The sequence below is a fragment of the Miscanthus floridulus genome, chromosome 19 (genome assembly GCF_019320115.1).
Source record: "Miscanthus floridulus cultivar M001 chromosome 19, ASM1932011v1, whole genome shotgun sequence".
In the NCBI taxonomy this organism is placed as follows: Eukaryota; Viridiplantae; Streptophyta; class Magnoliopsida; order Poales; family Poaceae; genus Miscanthus; species Miscanthus floridulus.
The window spans coordinates 104482948-104508063 of record NC_089598.1 but is presented as its reverse complement, the minus strand read 5'-3'; the positions used below and the strand labels follow the sequence as shown (position 1 = coordinate 104508063).

The following is a 25116-nucleotide window of genomic DNA, read 5'->3' as shown; positions in this document are numbered from 1 at the left end:
ACAACAGATCTCAAATGGAAATGAGCTGTAGATAAATACAAAATAAAAAATAAACCATTTTTATCATAAAAATCATGGATGAACAATAGATTGCAAGATGGTGCGAAATAGCACAACGCATAAAGATTATATTATACATACAAAATAATAACTAAACAGAGTAGGATGAAGGATTAGATTTTCCAAAGCAATTCTATTGTTTTCCAGAACTGCCCACTTGACAATCAAGGATTCAAGGGCTATGGAAATGCTTTCATCTGATTGAGGAAGCAATAAGAAATGCACATCGCAAAAAATGCCACACTTTGTACAATGGTGGAATTTCCATATTGGGATTACTTTTGAGTTACCTGGCACTGCTACATGACATTTTGCTGTACAATAATCAGAAATTTCGACTACCACTAAGCCAGGCTCCAATCCGAATGAGAAATTAGGAAGATAGAAAAGGAACATTCCAGGCTGCTAGTACCTGTACCTTCATTGGCTGGTTGGAGGCACCTACAAATTTTATTATACACAGAAACATATGTAAGTGAAAGTCAATGGAAATTCTGTGATTTACTTTTGTCGTCATTTTTAGCAGGGTAGTGTAGAAAGTCAATAACTCTCAATTCCTTGTAAATACTACTTTAGCTTTCAACTTAATAAAAAGGCAGAACACCTGCAATATTCACTCAAAAAAATTGAATAGAAGTAATGCCGTTCTCAGATAAAGAGTGATTCATAGAAGGGGCACAGTACAACTGCTTCGAAAATTACATTTTACCCATGCTAACCTCTTATGTAAGCCATGGCCTTTGCAGGTTTCTGAACCTCTATGAGATCTCCCGAGTTCAAACCACTAAACAATCTAATTGTTGGGTCTGCATCAAACATTTGTTTTTCAAGATTTACTTATCTAATCAACTGAAATGACAATGGCTAGAGAATGGTAACATCAATATTTGCCCTGGTTCTAAAATGAATAACACAATATGCTGATTAAAAAAATAAAGAAAAACGGTAATGGAGTATAATATTGATTGAAATGCAATCAAAATATTTTTTAAGTTATATATGAAATACAACAGGTTAGTAGGCAATTAATACATACAAAGAACTGATTTCTTTAATATACAACAAGCAGGTGCATAACGAATTGTCTGATGCTCTGACATTTCAGTTTGAATAGGGAACTAAGAACTTGACTGAATATATGAAAAGTATAGTAACCAGTAATGCTTTTCTAACACATGATGGCATGTAAAGCACAAAGGGCATTAGTACCGCAATAATGAGAAAATGAAAACTTTGATTCTGCAGAAGGAAACCAATATGCGCCTGGTTTCTAGCCACTTTGATTCGGCAAACGGTGGCGTCGCTTCGGCGAGGGCGGGGGTGGCGCCCGGCAGCGTGGCCTGGGCCGGGGCTGGGACAGGGGCAGCGCTCGGCGGGGACGGGAGCGGCAGCGGCGGCCGAGGCGCGGCGCGGGTCTGCGGGAGGAGGAGCTTCGGACGTCAGGATGAGTCAACGCCCTGAAGGTTCGGAGGTTTCGGGTCCGCAACGAAAATGAACGGAGACCCGAATCGACCCGTAATCGGACGGTCCACATCGCTCAATCCAACGGTGTATGGGTTAGCGGGCGACGTGGACATATCCACCGCCCGAACCTTGGCTCAGGATTAGAGTTATAGAGATATTGTTACTTGGAGATCAAATTTAACGTGGAAACAGGCAAGTTCAAGGACAAGTGACACCTCCGCACAATGACACAATTTAATGATTTTGCTTCAATGATGACACTACAGACTATTTTTGACGAACCAACGGAACACACCACAAACCTGATATCTTAGCGGTTTAGACAATACATAAAAATAGTCAATAAGATCCTTCCTATGCCACATGAAATAGGTCCTTCAATTTTGTCAGACAAACACAAGAGAAGCCTTTCATGTGGAACTACCGGACATAACAGAAGAAAGCAAAATGGCTGGGAAGGACGACATGTCTACGAAGTACGATGAGTTGGCAGCATTGGCACGAACACGTGATGCATGCAGAATCGACTCAATCCATATTCTTCCTCTTCCTGCAATACATAAATACTATGACAAAAATGGTCTAGATGGATGAGGGCCTGTTTGGAACGCAGGAATTTCACAGGAATCACACAGGAATTTCACAGGAATCAGTTCAATTTCACAGGAAAAACGCAGGAATGGGGAAAAAATCCCGCATTCCAAACAGGCCCTGATGCTCAAATTAAACCTGCTTCAGTTAGCAAGAGAAGGCTAGCTACCATGTAAAGATGATTTGTAAAGTAGTAGTGCTATATTTACAAGAAACAATTGCCAAGAACAAACAGTTGAGGTAATAATTAGTATACTTCACTTCCATAATAATAATTTCCAACATATGAAATAAGGTAATAACAACTCTTATCAAAGTAGATGTGCTATATTTACAGGAAACTATTGCCAAGAACATATACTTCGCTTCCATACTAATAATTTTCAACATATAGTTATGAAAGAAGGTAATGACAACTCATCATTCATAAGCCTAATGAATATATTTCACTTAAACTTGAAAGCTAATGTTTAGACCTCATTGGAACGCGGGATTCCTATATGACTAATGTGAAATTCCTGCGTTCCAAAAGGGGCCTTAGTAGCCAGCAGGCCATATTACTTTTTTGGTTACAAAAAAATACTGGTCTTCCAGTAAGTGAAAAGCCAGCGGGATGGGACCCCTTCGGAATGCAGGAATCTAATAGGTTTAGTTTCACTAGAAAAATACATTATTCATGAAAAAGAAATCACATATTCCAAACAAGGCCTAAACTGATGAACAGATGTATATATAAAAGAAACCTAAAGTAACAATATATCCAATCTAGGAAATACATATTAACAAGGTGATATAGATAAAACCAGCAGCAATATAATATTATCTTGAGAGATGGAGGAACTTGGAGAACTCGCAGGTGAGGAAGGGCAGGGGACAATATGACTTTTCTTCAGCCAAGTCAGCATCCTCAGTTCCATGGTCCTCTCTCCCCTTGATATACTGACGAAATGACTCCACTTTCTTGGTTTTCATGTCAATGGTGACCACCCACATCTTCTTCATCAGGTACTTGGACTCGCCGATGATAAGGAAGTGAACTACATGTGGCCTGTCGATGTTCACTTGAGGAAACATGAGAATGTCGTGTGGGAGAACCTCAGGAGAGTTGGCAGACCAGAGCTCCTCGGAGGTGACTGTGTAGTCCTCTTCCCACACCTTGTCCTTTACCGAGAGGGTGTGGCAGGTGATGGTGAAGCCAGCATCTTCTTTGAGTGGCCCATACCAAATGCAATCATCACGGTCGACTTTGATGAACTTGAGACGACTGTCGGCGTCGATGGCGGACACACTACGGTACATCCAGCAGGACCCAACGATGCGAAGGTCAGTTGGAGGGGACTCCAAAGGGAGGCGGACCAAGGTGAGGGTAGGGGTGGACTCATGGAAGTCACCGAAGAGGATGCCATTGTAGTAGTCGATCCAGCACAGCCAGTTGCCGACAGGAATGACGGTGTAGGTCTGCCAGCGGAAATCCTTGGTGCTATCGCGGCTGACAATTGGTGTGCGGACAGACTTCCATTTGCAATCAGATGATCGCAGCCAAAAGATGTCAGCATGGACCTCAGAGCGGTTACGCCCGCTAACCAAAAGTTTTGCTTCTGCTACCACAAACTTCTCGCCTTCGCACAAGAGGCCCATGCATGCGACGGACATCACACGCTTCTCAGGAAGAGGAAGAGTAGGACGATGGCGAGATTGGCGACCATCGCAGCGGGTATGAACATCCAAGATGGGCAAGGTACAATGGGGGAGTAGTTTGATTGAGCAAGGGTCGGAGGCGCTGAAGATGAACAAGTCCTGCACGGGAAGTTCTCCATCGACGCTGATCTTACCGACACGAAAAAGGGCGAGATGCTGGTGGGTCGACAGGATGGAAAGCAGCTGTCTCCGGGGATCCCCACCAAATCCCGGCAGCTGCGCGTACAGGCGGGAGATCTCCGGGGGCTCCGCAAGCTTGAAGGCGAACCTGAAGGGGGCGTTCCACGAGGTGGCGCCGGACGTTCTGATGGGGGCCTTGCTCTCGTCCGGGAAGGACTCATCGTCGTCCCTGCGGGAGACGAAGCGCTCCAGCATCATCCACTTGGGTGGGATGTTATTAGCGGCGGCGGACATGGCGACCTTGAGACAGATTCGGAAATATAATTAGGGGAATCACTTCACTGTGAGGACACTGTGAGGATGAATCGGAAGATCGGCAAGATGAAGTGCCTTACCCACGGAAGTAAGCCGCTGCCGGCCGTCAAGAAGAGAGGAGGCGGAGGCAGCAGGAAAGGCGTGCGGCAGCGGGGCGATCCGGCGGCTTCAGGGTTTGGAGAGACCGAAACAGATGTAAATAGGTAGGTGTAAATAGGTAGGAGTAATATAGGTACGTGTTTAGATTAATTAATAAAGAGTAAATAAACTACGTTTTTAATTCTTTCCACGTGAGAATCGTGAATTTTAAATTGCATCTTGGGTCAGCTGCCCAACATAAATGTTGTTTTATTATATTTGTTTTGCCCTGTTCGCTTAGTTTATAAGTCATACTTTTTCAGTCAATAAACAATATTTTTCTATCACAACAAATCAGCCAACAGTACTTTCAGTCATGGTTTATCAGCCAAGCGAACAGGGCAGAGCCTTTTAGCTGTGTGCCATTATAAAAGATCCAAATGACCCATGTACCATTAAAATTTTAAAAAGTTCATCGGTACCCTTGTCCAAAGTTTCTTTTACCCCTTGCCACTTCCGTCAATTTTACCTGTAACGGCGGTTAACGTCAAACAGAAAAGACGCTTTTGCCCTCAGTTATAAAATGCATAAAAAGTTTCATCATTTCCTCTGGTGCCACTGTACCTTTCTGTGATTCAAAAACATCACTTTTTTCTCTATACCATTATGAAAAAATCATGTGTGTGCACGTGAATTTTTTTAATAATTATAATAAATTTGAAATGCATCCAGAACCTTCAACAATTGTGACGATCAAAATAAGTATTTAAGTTAATACATTCAGACATAAAAAGAGGTCCAAATTTATCTTGACGTGCATAGTCAGCTTGATTAAAAAATCAAGTTTGCACACAAAATATGGTCACATTGATCTCATTACTAGTTTAAACATTGTTTGGTCATGTAGACCTAAAATACTACAAAAACATGCCATAGAGATGCAAACTCATCAAAGATTAAGTTTTTTCTTGCTTCTAGTTCCCATGGCCGGACTAAAAGGAGAACTAGGGACCTTGCTGCGGGTTGACATGACTGGACTAGCCTTGTTTGGAGTCAATTTTTTCGGAATGTCCCTCTTCTTCTTGTGCTGCTGCTGACTTGCGCTCTTGTCAGCTGTGATCTGCTCACTTGATCCAGAAGGGTACGTAATCGCCAAAGGATCTAGCTGATTCGATCCTGTTCCAGATCCTCTGAAAAAAGAAGACATGAGTAAAAAACAGTTAACCTATTAAAATGGTGAAAAGACAATTACAGAAAATTAGCTTACCTCACTAAGGGGTCACTAGCCTCAGCAGTTCCGGCCCGCGCCTGCAGCCTCCCCAGCAGCGCCTGAAGGCTCCCCGTGCGGGGCCCCGCGGCCTCCCCGCACGAGGCCCCGCGGCCTCTACGGCGCCTGCCCGCCCCACTTGCGAGAGCCCGGCGCTCGCCCGCAAACCGGCCACGAACGCCCCGCCCCCGCCCGTGCGAAGGCGCGCCCAGACCCTCCCTTGCGTGCACGAGACATAGGGGACGCGCCGCCCTCCTTCCTCCGCGCGAGATGCAGCGGCCGCCTGCTCCTCCACGCCCACCCGCCTCCTCCCTCAGAGCCTCTTTAGGGTTTGTCTTAAGGTGGAGAGAGAACTCGAGAACGAAGCAGAGAAAGAGTGGGGAATGACTAGAGAGAGTGATGGGCAATAGAGTAATTTCAGGTCTAGTTAGGAGCCAGCTCTATTAGAATCAAACGGTAAGGTGATGGAAGTGGCACCTAGGGAAAGAAAATTTCATGCATGGGTACTGAGAAACTTTTCAAAATTTCAATGGTACATAGGTCATTTCAATGGTACTGAGAAACTTTTATAATGACACATAGGTAAAAGGCTCAAACAGATTTAGGGTTTCGAATTGCTGGCCAATGCGCTTTGGGCCAATTGGGCTTTTAGGGCGCGTTTTATTTCTGGCCTGAGGTCTGGCTGAGCCGTTTTTTTAAGGACAGCTTTTAAGAAAGCATAGTAGTATTTTTTTTCCTAAAAAAAGAGAAAGCAGAGTAACCCGTGCTCATACTAATTAGAATAACTCTTATCTAGCGCGATACGGAGTCCGATTATAAAATAGACCCCAGTTCTTAAGGTGGTCTGGATATTTAGGAATCCTAATCCAAATAGATTCCTCGGTCCCAAGTAAACTAAATAGGAATCATATATAACCCAAATAAAGAAGCTTGCACATAAAAAACCCAAATAAAGAAGATGTTATTAATATTCTTCGGCCTATTTATTTGGGCATGGTAGGATCGGCGTGCTACAACAATGTATTGAAGTCGAATTGCTTAATATCACGTGAAGAAGTAAATGATCTATTATTGGCTGGGCATTGGATTTGGAAGATTCCAGGTCCTGGTACATCACGTATCACTTATTTTGCTTGACGGCTGATCGTGTTCATACATACGTGATTAAAAGGAAACAAGCGGGCAACAGAAAATCAACTAGCGCCAGCAGCGCTTGTGTGGACTAGAGTCCGTCAAGAACACGTAGTTAGATAGGTCCAGGGTCCATGAAGGAAGTTTGAAAAGCAAAATACAATTTGGACTTGCGTACGGCTTTGAGCTAGCACGTAGTACGTATTAAATGCTACGTGCTACGTGCTACATAGTGAGATTGTGCATATGTTGCAATGTCCTAAAGCTTTTAAGATATGAAATCTATATTTACATTTATATCTATATAATAATGTTAAATAATATTGAAGAGTAAATATTTCTTTATTTTCTTTCATTTCTCACTTAGACCTCACTCACTTCAACTCAGTTTCGCTTTGAGTATGGAGCCGAACTTTTGCTGACACCACCCACTATGGTCTGGCTGTCTGAGCCTATTCGTGTTGCGACACGTGCAAGATATTTGTAGCTTACTTTACACATTTCTTAGACTCATAACAAGAGTGCACACAATAACAACATATTCAAGATGAGGCAATCTCCTCCTAATTTCCCATGCATGATTAGTTTTTTATCGCTCTAACATTTGTTACGAACCTTGAAATTATTTGATCTCAGTCAAGGCACAACTAAATCCAACAAAAAATAGCTACCCTATTATTATTGATAGAGTTAAATGCACCCGCGGCCCTCGAACTTGTAAGCGTGTGCCACTTAGATCTATGAACTTTGAAAATACATTTCTAGGTCCCTAATAAACTTGTTAGGTGATGCACCGCAGGCCCATGTCAGCAATGTGGACACCTTTTTTTATTGTTGATGTTGCATGCTAGCTTGACATGTATTTTTTCATCTAAACCCTCGCTTTCATTTTTCTAAAAAAAAATAGACCCTTTTCTACTCTCTCATCCCCACGGCAGTGGCATGTCGATGCACACCGGCAGCTGCCGAGCCGTCTCGCCGGCCTCTACGTCCTCCAGCATACACGCCGCATCAACGAGGCCACATGCCGCACGGGCGCACTATGAGAGACGCAGCCAGCGGAGCTGAACACCGTACCACTGCGACTGCGCCGTCGAGGGCGCATGCCTTGACAATACTGACTCTAGATCGTTAACTGGTGCTAATGAGGCCAGACGGCAGTGGAAGAGGCTAGTAGCTAGGAGGAAGGAGTCGCGCCACGACCACACACCGTATCCTCGTGAGCTCCATCGCTCTCGGCGCCACTGCTAGTGGCCGCATCCGCATGCATGCATGCCGCGGAGCGCGGCGTGACTCGAGTGAACCCCGGCGGCCTGGCGGTGTATGTGCCGGCCAGCCGGGCGGGCGGCCGGGCGCCTGCAGTGTGCAGTGCAGGCACAGAGAGTACCGTATGCGTTGCGTGCCGCAGCAAGCTAAGCAGCCAGACGGGAACAACGTTCTCGCGGCCCGGCCCTTCTCATTCTCGTCCCCTGGTTTTGTTTTGCTGACGATTATGGCCATGTTGCTTGTATTATGAATCGTACTATTTCAGCGAACGAATAATGTTTTTCTCTTATAATAAATTAGTGAACAATACTTTCAGCCATAGCTTTTCAGCAAAACGAACAGGGCCTACTGGTAAGTACGTTGCAGTTCCAACTTCCAACCTACAGCGACGGAGGCAGCGGTGGGGCTTGGCGGGCTCTAGCCCCCCCTACCGATCCTGGGCACGTGGAGCCCCCCTAAACCCTCTCTTGAAATTTTATGCATAAATGTATTAGGTAGAAGGGGCTAAGATTAAGAGAAGATAAAAAAGCCTCTATTTTTTTGTTCAACCCCTCCTAATTTTTTTTCTGGCTTCGTCCCTGCCAACCTGGAACTAGAAGGATTGACTGCATGCAGGCGTTTCCGCACATGGAGCGGCTCGTCGTCAAGGCCGACGCAGTGGTGGTGGTGTTTAGTCCGGCTGGCTACGTCTCTAGGCCGTCAGCGGCATTTGGAGCGGCTCCGTGCGCTGCCCACGACGGTGGCGATGCTGCCAACCGCACGCGGTGTGTATGACTGGAGGACGTAGGGGCCGGCGAGAGGGTGCGGCCGTTGCCGGCGTGTGGGCACCTGTTCCCCGCGGAGCGCACAGACATGGCACTGCCGTGGGAGATGAGAGAGAGAGGAGGTAGGGTCTATTTTTTACGAGAAAAATAAAAACGAGGGGCTAAATGAAAAAATACATAACACGTTAGCATGTCACGTCAGCAAAAAGTGTCAACATGGCTGATATGAGCCTGTGGTGCATCGCCTAATAAGTTTAGACACTCAGAAATACATTTTCAAAGTTTATGAACTTATGTGGCACACGCTTACAAGTTCGAGGGCCCTCGGTGCTTACAAGTTCAAGTTCGGCTGCCGTACAGTGCTCTTGTCTCTAAAACAGGCAGCAGTCGCCGTTTGGGCTAGCTTCAAGTCCAGCCGAATACGATTGTTTTTTAGCCCGCCGGCTCTCAAAGCCCCCAAATGGGTGGCTTCCAGGAAACAAAAGAGAGGCCCGTTTCGTACCGACCCGACTGGTTTAAACGCTCACACGCAAGATTGAGTTACCTCTCGATTCCTGTGTCTCTCGTCCACCGCCCCCTTTCTTCTCCGTGGCTCCCTTCGTCCTCGTGATGCGCCTCGTGGTGGTGACGCGGCATGAGCGCGACGACCAGCCGGTGAGGTCGGCGTCGAGGGCGTATGTGTCGCGACCACAGCTGAGCTCCGTGCGCGCGCATGTGCGGCCACCACTGCCGCCGCCGCTTAGGCTGCATCGAGCCAGCCGCGTGCACGTGGTGCCCCCATCGCCGTGCCTAGCCGGCATCCAGAACGGCGAGCTTCCGCTCCTGCTCCTCCTTGGTCCAAACGTAGGTCACGCACACCAGTGCCGACGTAGGCCGCTTCTACGCCGTGGGGCGACGCACCAGATAGAGGGGGGCATGGGAGGCTCGCTGCGGCAGAAGCACCTAATCTAATACCTCCCAAGAGATACTCGTCTTCCATTAGACACTGAATACTCAAGGAAGAACATCAAATTACGCGGTCCTATCGGGCATATCTCAAGGGAGAACCCGAAAATCTATATTTTTCCATCAGGATCACAAATGAGAGAATAAAGCTTACATCATTCTTAACTATTTCTTACATCACTTTTAATACAATATCAGAGTATAATATTTATTGTTATAACAACGGAATGTAATCATATTATCAGAATTATGAATAATTTAATTGAACAACGAAATATAAACATGTGAACAGAGTTACAGCGGAATCAAACATCTATTTATGACGTGATGAAATATTGATATATAAACTACGACAACAGATTATAAAACTTCTATTTAATAAAACATTTGATGAGAGTTATAAATAAAAACTATGATAGCAGCGTAAAGGAAATCCTCTCTGAGCCCACCAGGAGAAATCCACACACAAGGTCAGCTCTAGCCTCCACCTGTCACCTACAACAGGGGAAAATAAAATCCTTAGTACTCAATTGTACTCAGCAAGACTTACCCGACAGGAGAAAAGAAAAGACTCCAAAGATATGCGAGGCTATCTGGTTTGTGGGTTTATTGCATCTGTAGGAGCATTACTAAAAGTGCGTCATTATATTTTATTTTTATTAGCAGTGCATTAGTTTATTAACTAACCATTCTATGTAAGCGTCTGTGCTACTTTCGAGCATGTGGTAAGCAATCAGATTTTCTTTTATCATCTTTAATCTTCTAGTTCTTACTACAATGCTAGAGTTTGGACAAGCCGTACCGGATCGCCCGGCGATTCGCGAATCAATGCCTCCAGCTGGGTACCCTGAAAACACAAGCCCCGCTTATACCCCAGGCACAAGCAGGACCAATCCACTACCCTCTTGTCACGGGGTCCAGATCCTTGTCTAAACTGGGACTCCAAGCCTCTGCCCCTGAGTCCCGGACTCAGTGCGGTGCAAGGACCTACTACCCAAAAACCACCCTGACAGTCGGTCCGAAAAGAGCTAGAACCCATAACAAGAGAGGAGCAAGTCTTTCCTACGCCCATACCCAAGTATGTGTTCAGGATAATAAGTCTGTGACTTGCCTATCGTCTAATGCAACGACCAGTCCTTAACCGACACAGACAGAGAAAACAGTGTAACCAAGCTATCCCGTTGACCGCAGGATCAACCTCTAACACCCCCAATACCCAAACAATATCCCTACCTGGTCACCATTTATCGTTTCCACCATTTATATATTTCAAGTGATAATAATACAATAATAAATTTTCTATCTCTCGCGAGTGACAGACAATCACTCGATTTCTATCGGAGTCCTGTAGCATAGCACTCTACACGATCCTGTCATACTAGTAAGACTTATATATATATATATATATATATATATATATATATATATATATATATATCGTGGGGCTTGCCTGGGTAAAATATAATCAGAAGTTAGCTTTCCATCATGGCGACACGATCTCTAAAAGTATCATTTCTCCAGCAAATCCCGATGACTCCACGATCTATCGACGTCCCTATTATGATATGCACTACGATGCAATGTAAAGACATAATTAATCAACTGCAACTGTGACTCGTAAAATACGATTTACGTCTTTCAAGTTAACGAGCTAGTTCTAACGACGACCGTAATTAGGCTACGTATCCATGTTGTCGAATAAGACGTTATTCCCCAACAATTGTTTTAGCCATACAATTTCAAGGTGTTTCTTTATTCCATTCTATCGATTTAATCATTATTTGAAATAGGGCATCATTATCTATCTAGCAAACTAATTATTCTGGAGCTACAAAAATTATAGTGAGCAGCTAATAATATTAGTAATTTACTGTAAAAAATTTAGAGTTAATACTATCATCGATTTATCACGGAAATTCCTACAAGTTCACATTTTAATAATATTAAACACTTCAAAATAATTAGAGAACCCTGGAAACATTTTAAAACTAGATGAACCAAATACCCTAATAGATAGATCATGATTTTAGGAACTTAACAAAATTAGTTTCTTAATTTTTGACAACTACACAAATTTATATTGATTTTACAAGTTCATTTCCGAGACTAATTTAACAATTACTAAAAGGGCCAGCGGCTTGGCTCAGCCCGTAGGCCCACGCGCGGCCTGCTGGCCAGACGTGGCCCAGCGGCGTGGAACGGCGCGGACGGCCCACGCGGACGCGTGGCCCAGGAGTGGGGGAAGGGCGCGAGTGGCCCAGCAAGCCGGCCCACGCGGACGCGCGGGAGCAGGCCGGCCCAGGAGGGAAAACCCAAGGCGCGCCATCCATTTTGCAAAAAGGACCCCAGCTTTTTAACAAATAAACCTATGATCTAGCTCACTATTCAAATGAGTCATATGTTTTTCACCTAGCACCCTATATTTGTTTATATTTACAAACCACGGTCCCTGAGTGACTCCAGAGCAGAGCAGCGTACCCGATCACGGCCGGTCGACACTGGTTCTGGCTGGGGAGGGGGGCTCGCTAGTGACGCGGGGTGAGCGACGAGGCACGCGGGCCCCCATGTGGATACAACATGGCTGTGGAGAGCGACCCGAGGGGCTAGGGCACCCGACGGTGGGTAGGGCGCGACTGCCCGCATTAGCATGGTTCACTGGCGGTGGCAGGAAGCAATGGGGTCTCACCTAGGTACTACTTGAGGCGCTGGTTCGGTCGGATACACTGTGAGGAGAGCTGCCCGCGTGCGCCGGCGTGGTGGTGGCGGCGAACCGGAGCAGCGCCACCATTCCTGGCGATACAAAGCTCCGTCGGAGAGCCTGTTGTAGCAGAAGTGGCAAGGTAACAAGGTGGCTCCGGGACGAGGTAAAAATAAGGAGATGGACATGGAGAACATGCCCATGGTGGAGCCAAGCTTCGGCGCCGATGGCAACCATGACGATGGCGAGGCCACGCACGGTAGCACTAGTGGAGGTATATCGTCGAGGCTTCATCCGAAGGCTAGCTAAGGACCTAGTGCAGTCATGGATGCGAGCAATTGAAGGGGGATGAATTGAGTGTGGCCAATTTGGATAAGGGAGAGCACGAGGGCAGCAATGGTGGACTGGTGCTCTGCTCGACCGTGGCATTAGCAGGGGAAAGCGGTGATGGTGACGACTGATTGTCGGCGATGAGCGAGACCAAGAGGTGATGGAGGGATAGTGGCATGGCTGCGGCCTCGCTGCGCTGGAGGTGGCACACGGCGGCCCGATGCGGACGATGGCGGGGAAGGCCATAGCCTACAGTGCGAGGGCGTGGTGGCTGGTGAGGCGACTCGGGTGCACTATGGAGCTGCGAAGGAGCAGGGAGGGCAGTGTTGTGTGCTTGCGCGTGCTCACGGTGTGCCTTGGTGGCGGCGGGGGCGCCGGCGCGCCAGCACGGGAGGAGCGGTGCTGAGAGCTACGGTTCAGCGCGGGGCCGAGGGCGCGCGCGCATGCGGTCGCCAGGCGCTGTGGGTGCTCGCCATGGCAGGTGTTGGCACGACAGTGAAAGCAGAAGCAAGACAGAGGCAGAGACTGGGAGAGTGGGTGAGCACGGCGAGAGCAGCAGCTCGACGTCCTCAAAATGCAGAGGGCAGGGCCGGCAGTAGCACGGACGACACATGGCCGGGCGCTGGACAACAGTAGTATGGACGAGACGACTCAACTTGGCGGGACGCGAAGACATACCATGGCGCTACGACCAAGACAATAGTGCGATGGGACAACGAAGGCAGACTGCGGTTGAGCGACAGTGGTGGCACACGTTCAGAAAGCCTGATGAGTGGTAAGCGCTGCATGCACGCATGTGTGTGGTGAGGCCTCGACGCATGCATCACACTAAAAGCTTCACGTGAGCCACTATGCTTTGTATGGCGGACGACATGTCAATCGCCAGCGGTCGCTACTCGACATGCTGATGATGCTAATATAATAATAGTGAAGGCAGGGGCAATGCGGCCAGACACAAATAAATCAAATGACTGATTCAGAGCAGGGGGAAGGCACCACCGTCGCACCGGCTTGGCAGGTGGGACGAGTGGCCAGGGGCACTCTCGTTTTCATTTCTATTTCATTCATATTAATTTTAAAACTAACAAACATCACATTGACACTCGAACAAGCATACCCACATATTCACGATGTTCATATCTTGCTGATGATATGCTGTTTCCTATTTATATTTTTGTATTATTTTAACTTCCAAAAATTCATTTTCTAAAACAACTTTATGCACGTACAAGCGTAACTAAAGCTCTAAGGTTTTATTATTTAGCAAATTTTACTTTCAACATTTTTTGTTTATAAAAATTGTTTTTCATGCTTAATCAAATAAACAAGACATTCGCTATTTATTTGCTATCAGGCATTTTTAAGCACTAGTCCATACGTCACACTAACTTGTAGAAACAAAACATCTAGCAACTAATTAACCTGTTGTTCATTATAATTCACCAAAAGTGACACTTTTAAATATAAGTCAAATTTTAAATCCAAGAAAATCGATCCGGTAAATTTTTCTTAGGCCCAAATCTCGGTGCTAAACGAGCTTGTAACACCAGAGGTGTTGCACTCGCGATGTGCTACGCCAAGGATGTCATCCTCTCTCGTTGTTCGGTGCCACTTCATCGGTGTGTTGGAGCTAGGAAGAAATGGGGATGGTGCCCTACCTCATCCTCCACATCCGAGTCCCATCCCGTGTCTAGGCGAGCTTCTAGAATGGTAGCCACCCCAAAACCACACACTCCACCTCACCATGCCCCCCTGAACGTAGCCTGTGTCGTCGGTCACCTGCCCCCTACGCCTCCGCAAGGCTTCTCCTATCGGGTTCATAAACCCGGGGTCCCCAATGGACCCGCTTCCCTACAAAACTCGGCCCAATAGGCTATGTAGCGACAGCAAGCGCCTGGGCCGGCCCAGATACATAATGATAGGCTAAGACAGCAATTCAGTCTACGACCAGAAGGCATGGCTGAGGTGGGACCACAGTCCAACTGTGACCCCCTTTCTTCGATCGAGGATACGCTGGACCTCTGCTCGCTGCTCTTTCCCGACCGACACGGTCAGGAATGACTGGTAACGACTGACCGGGGACGCTCGCTCGATGTGGGCCAGGGAGCAGGCGGAGCAGATAAGGTAAGGCGCTCAAGTCAACCACAATATTGAGAACTTAACCCTGCCATGCCCAGCGCACCTGTAGGATGGTGCCATCGGGGAATGTCAGGCGAACACGGTAGAGCCTGCCAGACGCGTCAGAGCATAAATAGTATTGTGGTCACCATCGTTTGTCGTACCAGGCAAACATGGTAGAGCCTGCCAGATGTGTCAGAACATAAACAGTATTATGGGCGCCGATGGCCATCCCGTACCCGATGGCGTAGGCAACAAGACTGGGCAGCGCACATATACACACACACTCTCTCTTTATTTTTCTACGACTTGTAAGGCCATCCCTTTTAGCTATAAAAGGGTATGAGCTCTCTCCTAAAAGACCCCCCTCGAAGACTGGATGACTCGACAGCTCAACAGCTCTAAAACTCGACAGCTACACAGTCTACACTCTCTCAACAGCTGATAAGCTCAGACACACAGAGCATACGCTTCAATACTTAGCGCACGTTTGAGCATCCACCACTCTTGGCCACTCGGTTCAGAGTCCGACCGGGCCTCTAACACCCCTTCTCATTCCTTACTCGTTTGTAACCCCACAACAAACTTTGAGCACCTAGGCTCAGGAATAAAGTCACCAACCGACTAAAACTGGATGTAGGGCACGTTGCCTAAACCAGTATAAATCATGTGTCATCGCATGCCAGGCCACATCCGATCACAACGCATGACAAAACTACAAATATTTACTTGTCAGCCACATTTCACACTGACAGTTGGTGCCGTCCATGGGGAGGACGCCGTGCGTTCACGCTTTTGGTCATCGGATGGCCCACCTTTCCACCATCTTCGGCATGGCGGGCTCGAGCGATACGATTCGCTTTGGCTCACTAGAGTTTCCCACGCTCCCACTTGCTGGGATGTGGGCTCCTCCCATCTTCGTGCCATTATAGACCTTCCTCTTTGGGAGTCTAGACTTTGTTGCTGACCAGCTCGACGTACTCTGCCTCCGCGAGGAGGTGCTTGTCCCAGCGCCCACTGGAGGATGAGCACCCTCCATCAGCCCTGGGCCACTCAACAACCTCAATATCGAGACATTCACGCTTCGTCTCAAGCCATGTTGGGCTCAAACCCCACGATGAGTGATGTACATTTTGTTCCTTACTCATTATTTAACACATTCTGCCAACTCTCCAGAGGGACCCAGTTGTCCCCACCGTGACTGCCATGCGACCGGTTCCCCTACGACTTCACGTCCCCTGTGGACACATGCATACGGGGACTTCAAAGGATGCTGACGCCACCCTCTCTCACATCTGAGTTCATGGGGATGTCGGGCTACATTCCTGCCTCCTTCCATGACCTCGTCGATGACAAGGTCGAAAGCGATGGCTCCAGCATCGGCGACATCATGGCACTTGGCCACCCTCTATCCTAGGAGTGCGCTATGGCAGATACCCCAGGACAGCCACTAGAGGTAGTGGATTCTCTGCATACTCACACCCCTCTAGACCCCCATGCATAGGCCCTGGCGCATGCGCAGCAGCATGGTGAGGAGTTATGGCAAAGGCGGCAGAGCCAGCTGTCGCCTGCGCCGAAGCGCCTCGCGCATCATGTTGTGCCAGATGCACATAACCCAGTGAGCAGTGCTCGGGGCAGTGCCCATCAGGTCTAGTGTAACATACTGGATGGAGGGGACGACCCCCCTCAGTTTGCTTAGGCTAACCAGAACATCATTGCTGTAGCGATGCTTCTACGCGGCCTCCCCGAGCCTACCAACCCCTAGGCACAGGCAATCCACCGAAACCTTCGAGTGCTGGTGGAGACTGCCACCATTTAGCAGGCGGAGAGCTCCGCATTGCGACACCGGCTTGTGGCCTCTTGCCCAACAAGGGGACTGGGGCCGCACTAGTCGAATCGCTCTGTCCACTCACCATAGCAGTTGTCGGGTGTGGAATAGGGAGCCGTGGCTGCACCACAGCTAGACTCGATGCCCGCTCCACACCGACCACATGTGCATGAACGCCTTAGGCTGAATCATGATGCTTGCAGCGTCATCAACAATCGACACCATGCCCAACAAGATGATGACGCCCATCGAATGGCGACGAGAGCAGGCGGCGTGGTCCCTAGCCTAACCATCGAGGAGTGGGGGGACATGCACCCCAAGCATGGTGGCTGACCAAACGACTGGAGCCCTAGCCCGGATGGCCTAGGGCCATGGGCCTTTGGTTGTCGCATCCAGAAAGCGCTGTTCCCACAGCGCTTCTAACCTCCCACCAACATCGCCAGGTACACCGAGGAGACGAACCCCGATATATGGCTCAAAGACTTTTGGCTCACCTGCTGAGCTAGAGGAGTGGATGATGACTTCTTCATCATCCAGTACCTCCCCATCTACGTGGGGGAGCATGTTTGGGCATGGCTCGAATTCCTTCCACCCGACAACATCCGTGACTGGGAAAATCTCAAGGGGGTCTTCGTCGGAAATTTCTAGGGGATGTATATTCGTCCTAGGAATTCCTGGGACCTCAAGAGCTGCTAGTAGGAGCCCAACGAGTCCCTACAGGATTACATCTGCAGGTTCTCAAAGTAGTGCAACTCCCTTCTTGATGTCGTTGACATGGACGTCGTCAGCGCGTTCCTCTCTAGGACAACATGCAAGTCCTTGATCCACAAGCTCAGCTGTGTGAAGCCCCGTACCACCCATGACCTGCTCAACATCGCCATGAACCATGCCTCTAACGAGGAGGTAGTCGGGGCGGTCTTCAGCGGCGATCACGACAGGGGCAAGGCCAAGCGTGAGGACCAAGACGAGTGCCCCTCCACACAAAAGGGCAAGAAGAACAAGAAGGATCAGCGCCGACCGACCAACCTAGCTTTGGTTGCTACAGACTAAGCGAGCAAGCAACCCCTGCAGGGCCAGCCTGACTACTTCGATGAGCTCATGGAGAGTCCATGCACCAACCATGCCTATCCCGTCAAACACCTCTACAAGGACTGCGAGCTCCTCAAATGCTTCCTACAGCAAGCCGCCAGGCTAAAGGAAAGGAAAGGCAAGGAAGAGGCGGCCAAGAAAGGAGGCACGACAGGAAAGGATGAAGACGGCTTCCCCGACTCCAAGGAATGCCTCATGATCTTTGGGGGATCCGATGGTATCCACTCCAAGCGCCAGCATAAGGTACGCTATAAAGAGGCATGCGCCGCCGAGTCGGCCATCCCCTCTTTCCTTAGCTGGTCGAACTCCCCGATCACTTTTGATCAAAGAGACCATCCTTTCCACGTCGCCCGATTGGGTCACTACCCGCTCGTCGTCGATCCCATCATCCATAAGAAGCGCCTTACCAAGGTGTTGATGTATGGAGGTAGCGGCCTCAACATTCTCTATGTTGACACCCTCGACGCCATGCGCATCCTCCGGTCGAAGCTCTGGCCAGTAAGCTCTCCCTTCCATGGCGTGATCCCAGGGATGCAGGCATATCCACTCGGGCAAATCGACCTGTCCATCATGTTTGGCGACCGCGCCAACTTCTGCTCGGATGTCCTAACCTTCGAGGTAGTGGACTTTCTAGGGACCTACCATACCATCTTGGGGCGGCCATACTACTACGCAAAGTTTATGGTGATCCCCAACTACACCTACCTCAAGCTAAAGATGTCGGGGCCGAATGACATCATCACCATAGGTATCACCTTCTCGCACGCCTACATGTGCGACCGCGAGCATTACGAGCTCGCTACTGTCGTCATCAACTCCACTGAGCTCCTAGAGCTTGGGAATTCGGCAACTCTAGCAGTTCCCAATTGCAACAGGCTAACCTCCTTGAGTGCCTTCGATCTAACTGAGGAAACCAAGGTGGTGGAGATCGACCCCATCGACCCAACCAAGATGATTTGGGTCAGGACCAAGCTCCTAGCCAAATAGAAAAGCGAGCTCACCCACTTTGTATGCACAAATCACGATGCCTTCACGTGTAAGCCTCCCGACATGCCAGGCATACCGAGGGATATCATTGAGCATGCACTATGAGTCATCCCGGGCTCAAAGCCTGCCAAGCAACGCCTGCGTCGTTTTAACGATGAGAGGCGTAGGGCAAAGGCGAGGAGATTGCCAAACTTCTGGCAACCGGATTCGTCAAAGAGGTATACCACTCTAACTGGCTAGCTAACCCTATTCTTGTGAAAAAGAAGAAAGGGAAGTGGAGAATGTGTGTTGACTATACTGGCCTCAACAAGGCGTGACCAAAGGATCACTTCCCTTTACCACGCATAGATCAGATAGTCGACTCTACCTTAGGATGCGAAATCCTCTCCTTCCTAGATGCCTACTCAGGCTACCACCAGATCATGATGAAAGAGTCCGACCAGGTCGTGACTTCATTCATCACCTCGTATGGTTTGTACTATTACATAACCAAGCCTTTCGGTCTAAAGAACACTGGCGCCACCTATCAACGCTGCATGCTACGATGCTTCGCCGACCAAATCGACCCCTCGACCAACCTAACCAAGTCGAGCAGCTAAAACCAACAATCGCCATCTATGTAGATGACATAGTGGTGAAAACGGCTCAAGCTAGCGACCTAATCGAAAACTTGGCCGCAACATTCGTGAACCTCCGAAGGTTCAGCGTCAAATTAAATCCTGAAAAATGTGTTTTCAGGGTTCTGGAGGGGAAGCTACTTGGATACATCATGTCCAAGCATGGCATCGAAGCCAACCCCAAAAATATCATGGCCATCTCCAACATGGGCCCTATACGCAATGTCAAGGGCATACAGAGGCTCACCGGCTGTTTGGCCGCCCTGAGCGGGTTCATCTCCTGACTAGGCGAACGGGGGATGCCTATCTACAAACTTCTCAAGAAGATAGACATATTTGGCTAGACATAGGATGCATAGGAGGCTTTGGAAAGCCTCAAAATGTCGCTGACGTTGGCCCCAATCCTCGTCGCTCCCGAACGGGGAGAATCCCTCCTCTTCTACATCACGGCAAGCAACCACCTTGTGAGCGCCGCCCTTGTTGTCGAGAGGGAGGAGCTAGGACGCCCCCTGAAGGTCCAACGACCGATATACTTCATCAGTGAGGTACTCATTGACGCCAAAATTCGCTACCCTTAGGTTCAGAAGCTTCTGTACGCCATGATGATGGTGACCTAGAAGCCTCTGCACTACTTCACCGACCATGAGGTCATGGTCGTCACCTCGTACCCACTTGGGGAGGTCATCCGTAACTGTGATGCCACCGACCGAATCTCCAAGTGGGCTCTCGAGCTCATGGGCCACGACATCAGGTATGTCCCACGCACCGCTATTAAGTCTTAGGCTCTTGCCGACTTCATCACCGAATGGACAGAAGTCCAGGTCCCAACCCCGGACGTCACCCATGAGTACTAGATGATGTACTTCAATGGGTTGGTCATGGCGCCTGGCTCGGGGGTTGAAGTGGTTCTGATCTCCCTGGATGGGAGCAGACTCCACTACGTGATCCATCTCCATTTTTTAGCCTCGAACAATGCCACGGAGTACGAGGCCCTCATCAAAGGACTATGCATCACCGTTGAGCTTGGCGCCATGCGGCTGTATGTCCGTGGCGACTTTGAGTTGGTCATTGACCAAGTCATGAAGGACTCCTCTTGCAAGAGCCCTCTCATGGTGGTGTACTCCCAGGAGGTGAGTAAGCTCGAGGACAAGTTTTGAGGGATCAAACTACATCATGTCCCTCGAAAAGGACAATGACGCTACTGTCTTCCTCGCAAAATTGGTGGCCAGACGGGAACCGCCCGCTGATGGGGTCTTTGTAAACGACCTCCACGAGCCATCTGCCCACATCTGAGAGGATCCAACCTAGACGCGCTCCAACACCAATTTGGCACTCGAGGGCTTCGACCCCCCAACGTGCCCTGACCTCGACCGAGTGCTAGGGGGCTCTGACCTTGGTGCCTCCATGGCAATGTCACCCAATGACATCACCATGATGGCACTCGATTCGGTCAACTGGAGAGCACCACTGCAAGCCTACCTTCTTGAGGAGGTTCTCCCACCGAAAAGGACTGAAGCGTGACAAAACACTCAATGCGCCATGATGTTCATCACCATTAGTGATGAACTTTATAAGCGAAGTCCATCAGGAGTGCTCATGAAGTGCATCCCAACCGACCAGGGGAAACAACTTCTCCTCAAAGTCCACGCTGGAATCTATGGACATCACACGACCCTAAGGTCATTGGTCGTGAAAGCCTTTCACCAAGGTTTTTACTGGCCCATTGCGCTATGAGATGCAGAGGAGGTGGTCCACAGGTGTGAAGCATGCCAGTTCTACACTCGGCAAACTCATCTGCCAACGCAAAAGCTTTAGACCATCCCCATCATCTGGCCATTCATGGTCTAGGGCCTCGACATGGTCGGACCCCTCAAAAAGGCCCTGGGTGGCTTCACTCACCTACTTGTGACAGTGGACAAGTTCACCAAGTGGATAGAGGCAAAGACCATCACCAATATCCTCTCAGAAGAGTCAGTCAAGTTCATCCTTGACATCATCTATCGGTTTGGTGTCCCTAACAGTATCATCACCGACCATGGAACAAACTTCACCAAGAAGAAGTTACTGGACTTCTGTGATGGATACCGTATCAGGATCGATTGGGCCTCAGTCAGACACCCGCGTACTAATGGTCAGGTCGAGTGGGCTAGTGGCATGGTCCTCCAAGGACTCAAGCCCCGCATCTTCGACCGACTTAAAAAGTATGCTGGGCGAAGGGTTGCAGAGGTCCCAGTGATCATCTGGAGCCTAAGAACGACCCCAAACTAGTCCATGGGGTTCACCACTTTCTTCCTGGCATACAAAGCTGAAGCAGTGTTGCCATCCGACCTGGATCACGACGCCCTAAGAGTAAAGGCCTTCGACCAAGGCCGAGCCACAGAGGCTCAGTAGGACACGGTCGACCTGCTCAAGGAGGCTCGTGAGATGACTGTCATCCACTCTGCTCATTACCAGCAAACTCTCCGTAGGTACCATAAAAAATCAGGGGGAGGATCCTCGAGGCTGGTGATCTCGTACTCCAGAGGACTCAGTCAGCCAAAGAGAAACATAAGCTCTCTCCACCATGGGAAGGACCATACACGGTGACTGAGGTGATCCAACCGGGCGCCTATCGACTGAAGGACGACAACGGCAATGTTCTGACCAACACATGGAACATCGAACAGTTACGTCATTTCTTTCCCTAAAGCTTGGTCTTACCGTTTATTTCTATTCAATGCTTGCTCCTACAGCGCCCTAGCATGAGCACTCTTGGCCTAGGTTGCTCAGGGGCTCCACGAGGGTGCGATACCATCCCCTCTTTTTTTCTATCATGTAGTAACACTTTTCTCCCAAACAAAAGGGCATCACCCAAACGAAAGGGTATTCCATTCCTTTGATTACCCTATGTAACTTGCGCCTTAGCCTCCCGACCGATCACACCCCACCACGACCTACGATTACAAGCAGCTAAGCCCCGCGGGCCACGCCTGGGTTCTTAAGGTTGTAGCCTACGGGTCAACGAGCAGGTGCGAAAAAGAAAGGACAAAAACAAAGCTATGCAAGGATAAAAACAAGGGTAGACGGGACAAGCTTTCCCTCACAAGTGATTTCATCACAAAAAAACTTAAAATATCCATGAATCTAAAACTGTTCACACGGGAGCTCCCCCACGAATTCACCTTTTACATAAACTAACCATTTCTACTCTAACTCTATTGTGGCCCCTCGACGGTGTCAGTTGATGGTGCGGTTGGCAAGGACAAAGGTAGCTCAGTTGTGGTTGGGACGACGGCGCTTGGCTCGGCTACGGTTGGGACGACGTTCGGCTCAATTAGGGGTAGGACGATGCTCACCTCCGACCCAGCCTCCGTTGCCTCCACAGGCTGGACGACGTCTTCCTAGTGCACATCTGTGGCCATGGTCGAGCGGCGAGCCTCCATCACCCACTATGCGGTGACCTACTCAGTGACCACCTATGCCGTGCAACACCAAACTCTCCCCCAGCGCATGGATCTCGTCTATGCTCCACCCATCGGCATATCCTCTGCAGACGGCCATGAAGTCTAGATCAAAGTAGTGGGTCGCCACCGAGGTCAGCACCGCGATGTCCCATAGAACATGCCATCGGAGATGAGCGCCCAAACTTTCATTCGGGACCTCCGCCAGCTAGACGGCGGGTGTACTGGTGCTCAGGTCCCGACCCAAACACCTCGGAGACCACCACCTACGCAATATTATGAATCTGGTTGAGCTCTCCCTTGAGAGTGCATCGCTCCTCAAGGGACTAGGCTAGCGCCTCTGCGCCCGACCGACCGCCGCTTTGAACCGTCTTAGCTCTTTCTCCATAGAGCCGATCTTTCCACCTAGTTCTAGAAATGGTCGACAAATTTAGGAGCAAGGAAAAGAAAAAATACAAGGCATCAACCTAAGTGTAGAACATGTACATACCGAGGCAGGCGCTTTCGAGAATGGAAAGCCCTTCCTCTTGCTAGGTCACCCTCTCGAGTAGCCGAGTGTTCGACTCCTCTGCCCTGAGCATCTGCCTCTAGAGCATGATGACCTCCCGCTCGGTGTCTGATCTGGCCTTTTGCTCCACTTCTAGAGCCTTTTGTACTTCCTGAGCGCCGCCTTGGTCTACTCCAAGTGGGCCTTTGCCACATTGAGTTTTTGCTCGACAGCAGTCGCTCGCTCGACCGCACGTATCTCTACCATCCGTGCTCTTGTCACCTCGACCACCTAGTCTTGGGACTCATGGTGGGCGGACTCCAGCTAGTGGCTGAGCTTGTCAACCCACCACGACGCCACTGCTTCTTGCTCCATCCGACCGTGCTCCTCCTAGAGAAACTGAGACTTACGGATCAACATCATCTCTAGGTCCTACGAGACAAGAAGCAGGCATGCTGAGACAATAGTTTAAATGCCAAGGAATAAAAAACAACACCAGGAACGCACAAAACTTACCTCTGCAATGCATCATAGGACCACAGTCATGGCCTAATGGATGAGCTCAACCCTCTTGAAGGCCTCCTTGAGCCTCGCCTTAGTAAGGGCGAGATTGAACTCCATCGATAGTCCTCTCTCCCTGAGCAGGTGCCAAAGCTTTACCTCCTCCTCGTCATGAAGGATGAACCGGGCCTTTCTCAGCTCGTTGGGGCAAGGCCACACTAGCTCACGGGTCGCCCCCAACCCGCTGGAAGATCCAGTCATCGTAGTATCAAGCGATGATCGGATCATCACCAATTCCCAAGACAGCGGGATGGCTGGCGGCTCCACCCCGGTGTCTTCCAAGTCATCGAAGGGGATGCCCACCACTAGGACTCCATGGCTCACCATCGGCTGCTCTACCTCTAGCCTGTCCATGGCTCCTCTAGACCCCTATAGCTATGACCAGGCAGGCGAACTGTGTGCTCCTCCGCCAGGCAAGACAGGGAGCCTAGTGTCCTTCCTCTCTACCTCCATGACTGGTGGGGGAGGGACCGCAAGAGTCACCTCCAACCTAGCCTCTGCCATCACCATGGGGATCACCGCCATCACGGCCACCGTAGTGCTCATGATTGGTTGGGAAGATGCAACCCCCATTAAGGAATATCGTGCCGCCACTAGCTTGCTTCCCCCTTCACTCATCGCAACCCACCATAGGCTGGGTCTCCACTCTTCTTGCACGGCAGGTGGGGAGATCCCCTGTCCTACCGGCTCCTGGCCACTGCAAAAAAGGACACAAGCGCAAGTTAGTCACATTGAAAAACTCAACTCGGAGGGCAAAGGGAAGCATGAATACATATCTAGATGAAAGCGGCAGAGCCTTGAAACCCCGACCGGCTGACGATAAGCCGACCAGATGAGGATCGCTTGGGGGTTGCAGTTTGTGCCCCCTCAGACCTACCGAGGGTAGGGATGACATGCCCGGTCCCTATTCAGCTCGTGAATGGTCATAGCCACCAGCTCGTGGCGAGACCACTAGAGCAATCAGTGGGGGATCTCCCCGTTGAGGGCCATGCACGCGAGGTGACCCCGAGGGAATGGGCGGATGATCCCGCTTCCCTGATTGATCGACGTGTTCCATCACACTTAGAGCAGGGGCCTAAGAAGCCGACGGCACCTTCGAAGGGTGTGGCAACCATGCCCGCTTTGCCTCTCGTTCGAGGGTGGCGTCTTCACTCGTGGTGCGCTTCCTCGACTTAGGAACGTCGCCGCACGTCTCCTTACCATGCCCACCACCGACAGGCGCGGTCACGGGCTCATGGCGCTCAACCAAGGTCATGGCAGTG

The 25116-nt window shown here is 49.5% G+C and overlaps 1 protein-coding gene across 1 annotated transcript; it reads right to left on the bottom strand.

The window, feature by feature from the left end:
* Positions 1 to 1090: 1090 nt before the first annotated feature.
* On the bottom strand, positions 1091 to 4420 carry LOC136529304 (uncharacterized). Its single transcript, XM_066522389.1, has 2 exons — positions 4329 to 4420; positions 1091 to 4233 (listed from the first exon to the last, which is right to left on the bottom strand). Exon 2 carries the CDS (start codon positions 4225 to 4227, stop codon positions 2935 to 2937), a length of 1293 nt encoding a protein of 430 aa, XP_066378486.1. The 5' UTR covers positions 4228 to 4233; positions 4329 to 4420; the 3' UTR covers positions 1091 to 2934.
* Between the last annotated feature and the right edge of the window lie 20696 nt (positions 4421 to 25116).

Coding starts and splice junctions, on each gene's coding strand:
- LOC136529304 (XM_066522389.1), bottom strand. CDS start 4,227: ATGTCCGCCGCCGCTAATAACATCCCACCCAAGTGGATGATGCTGGAG.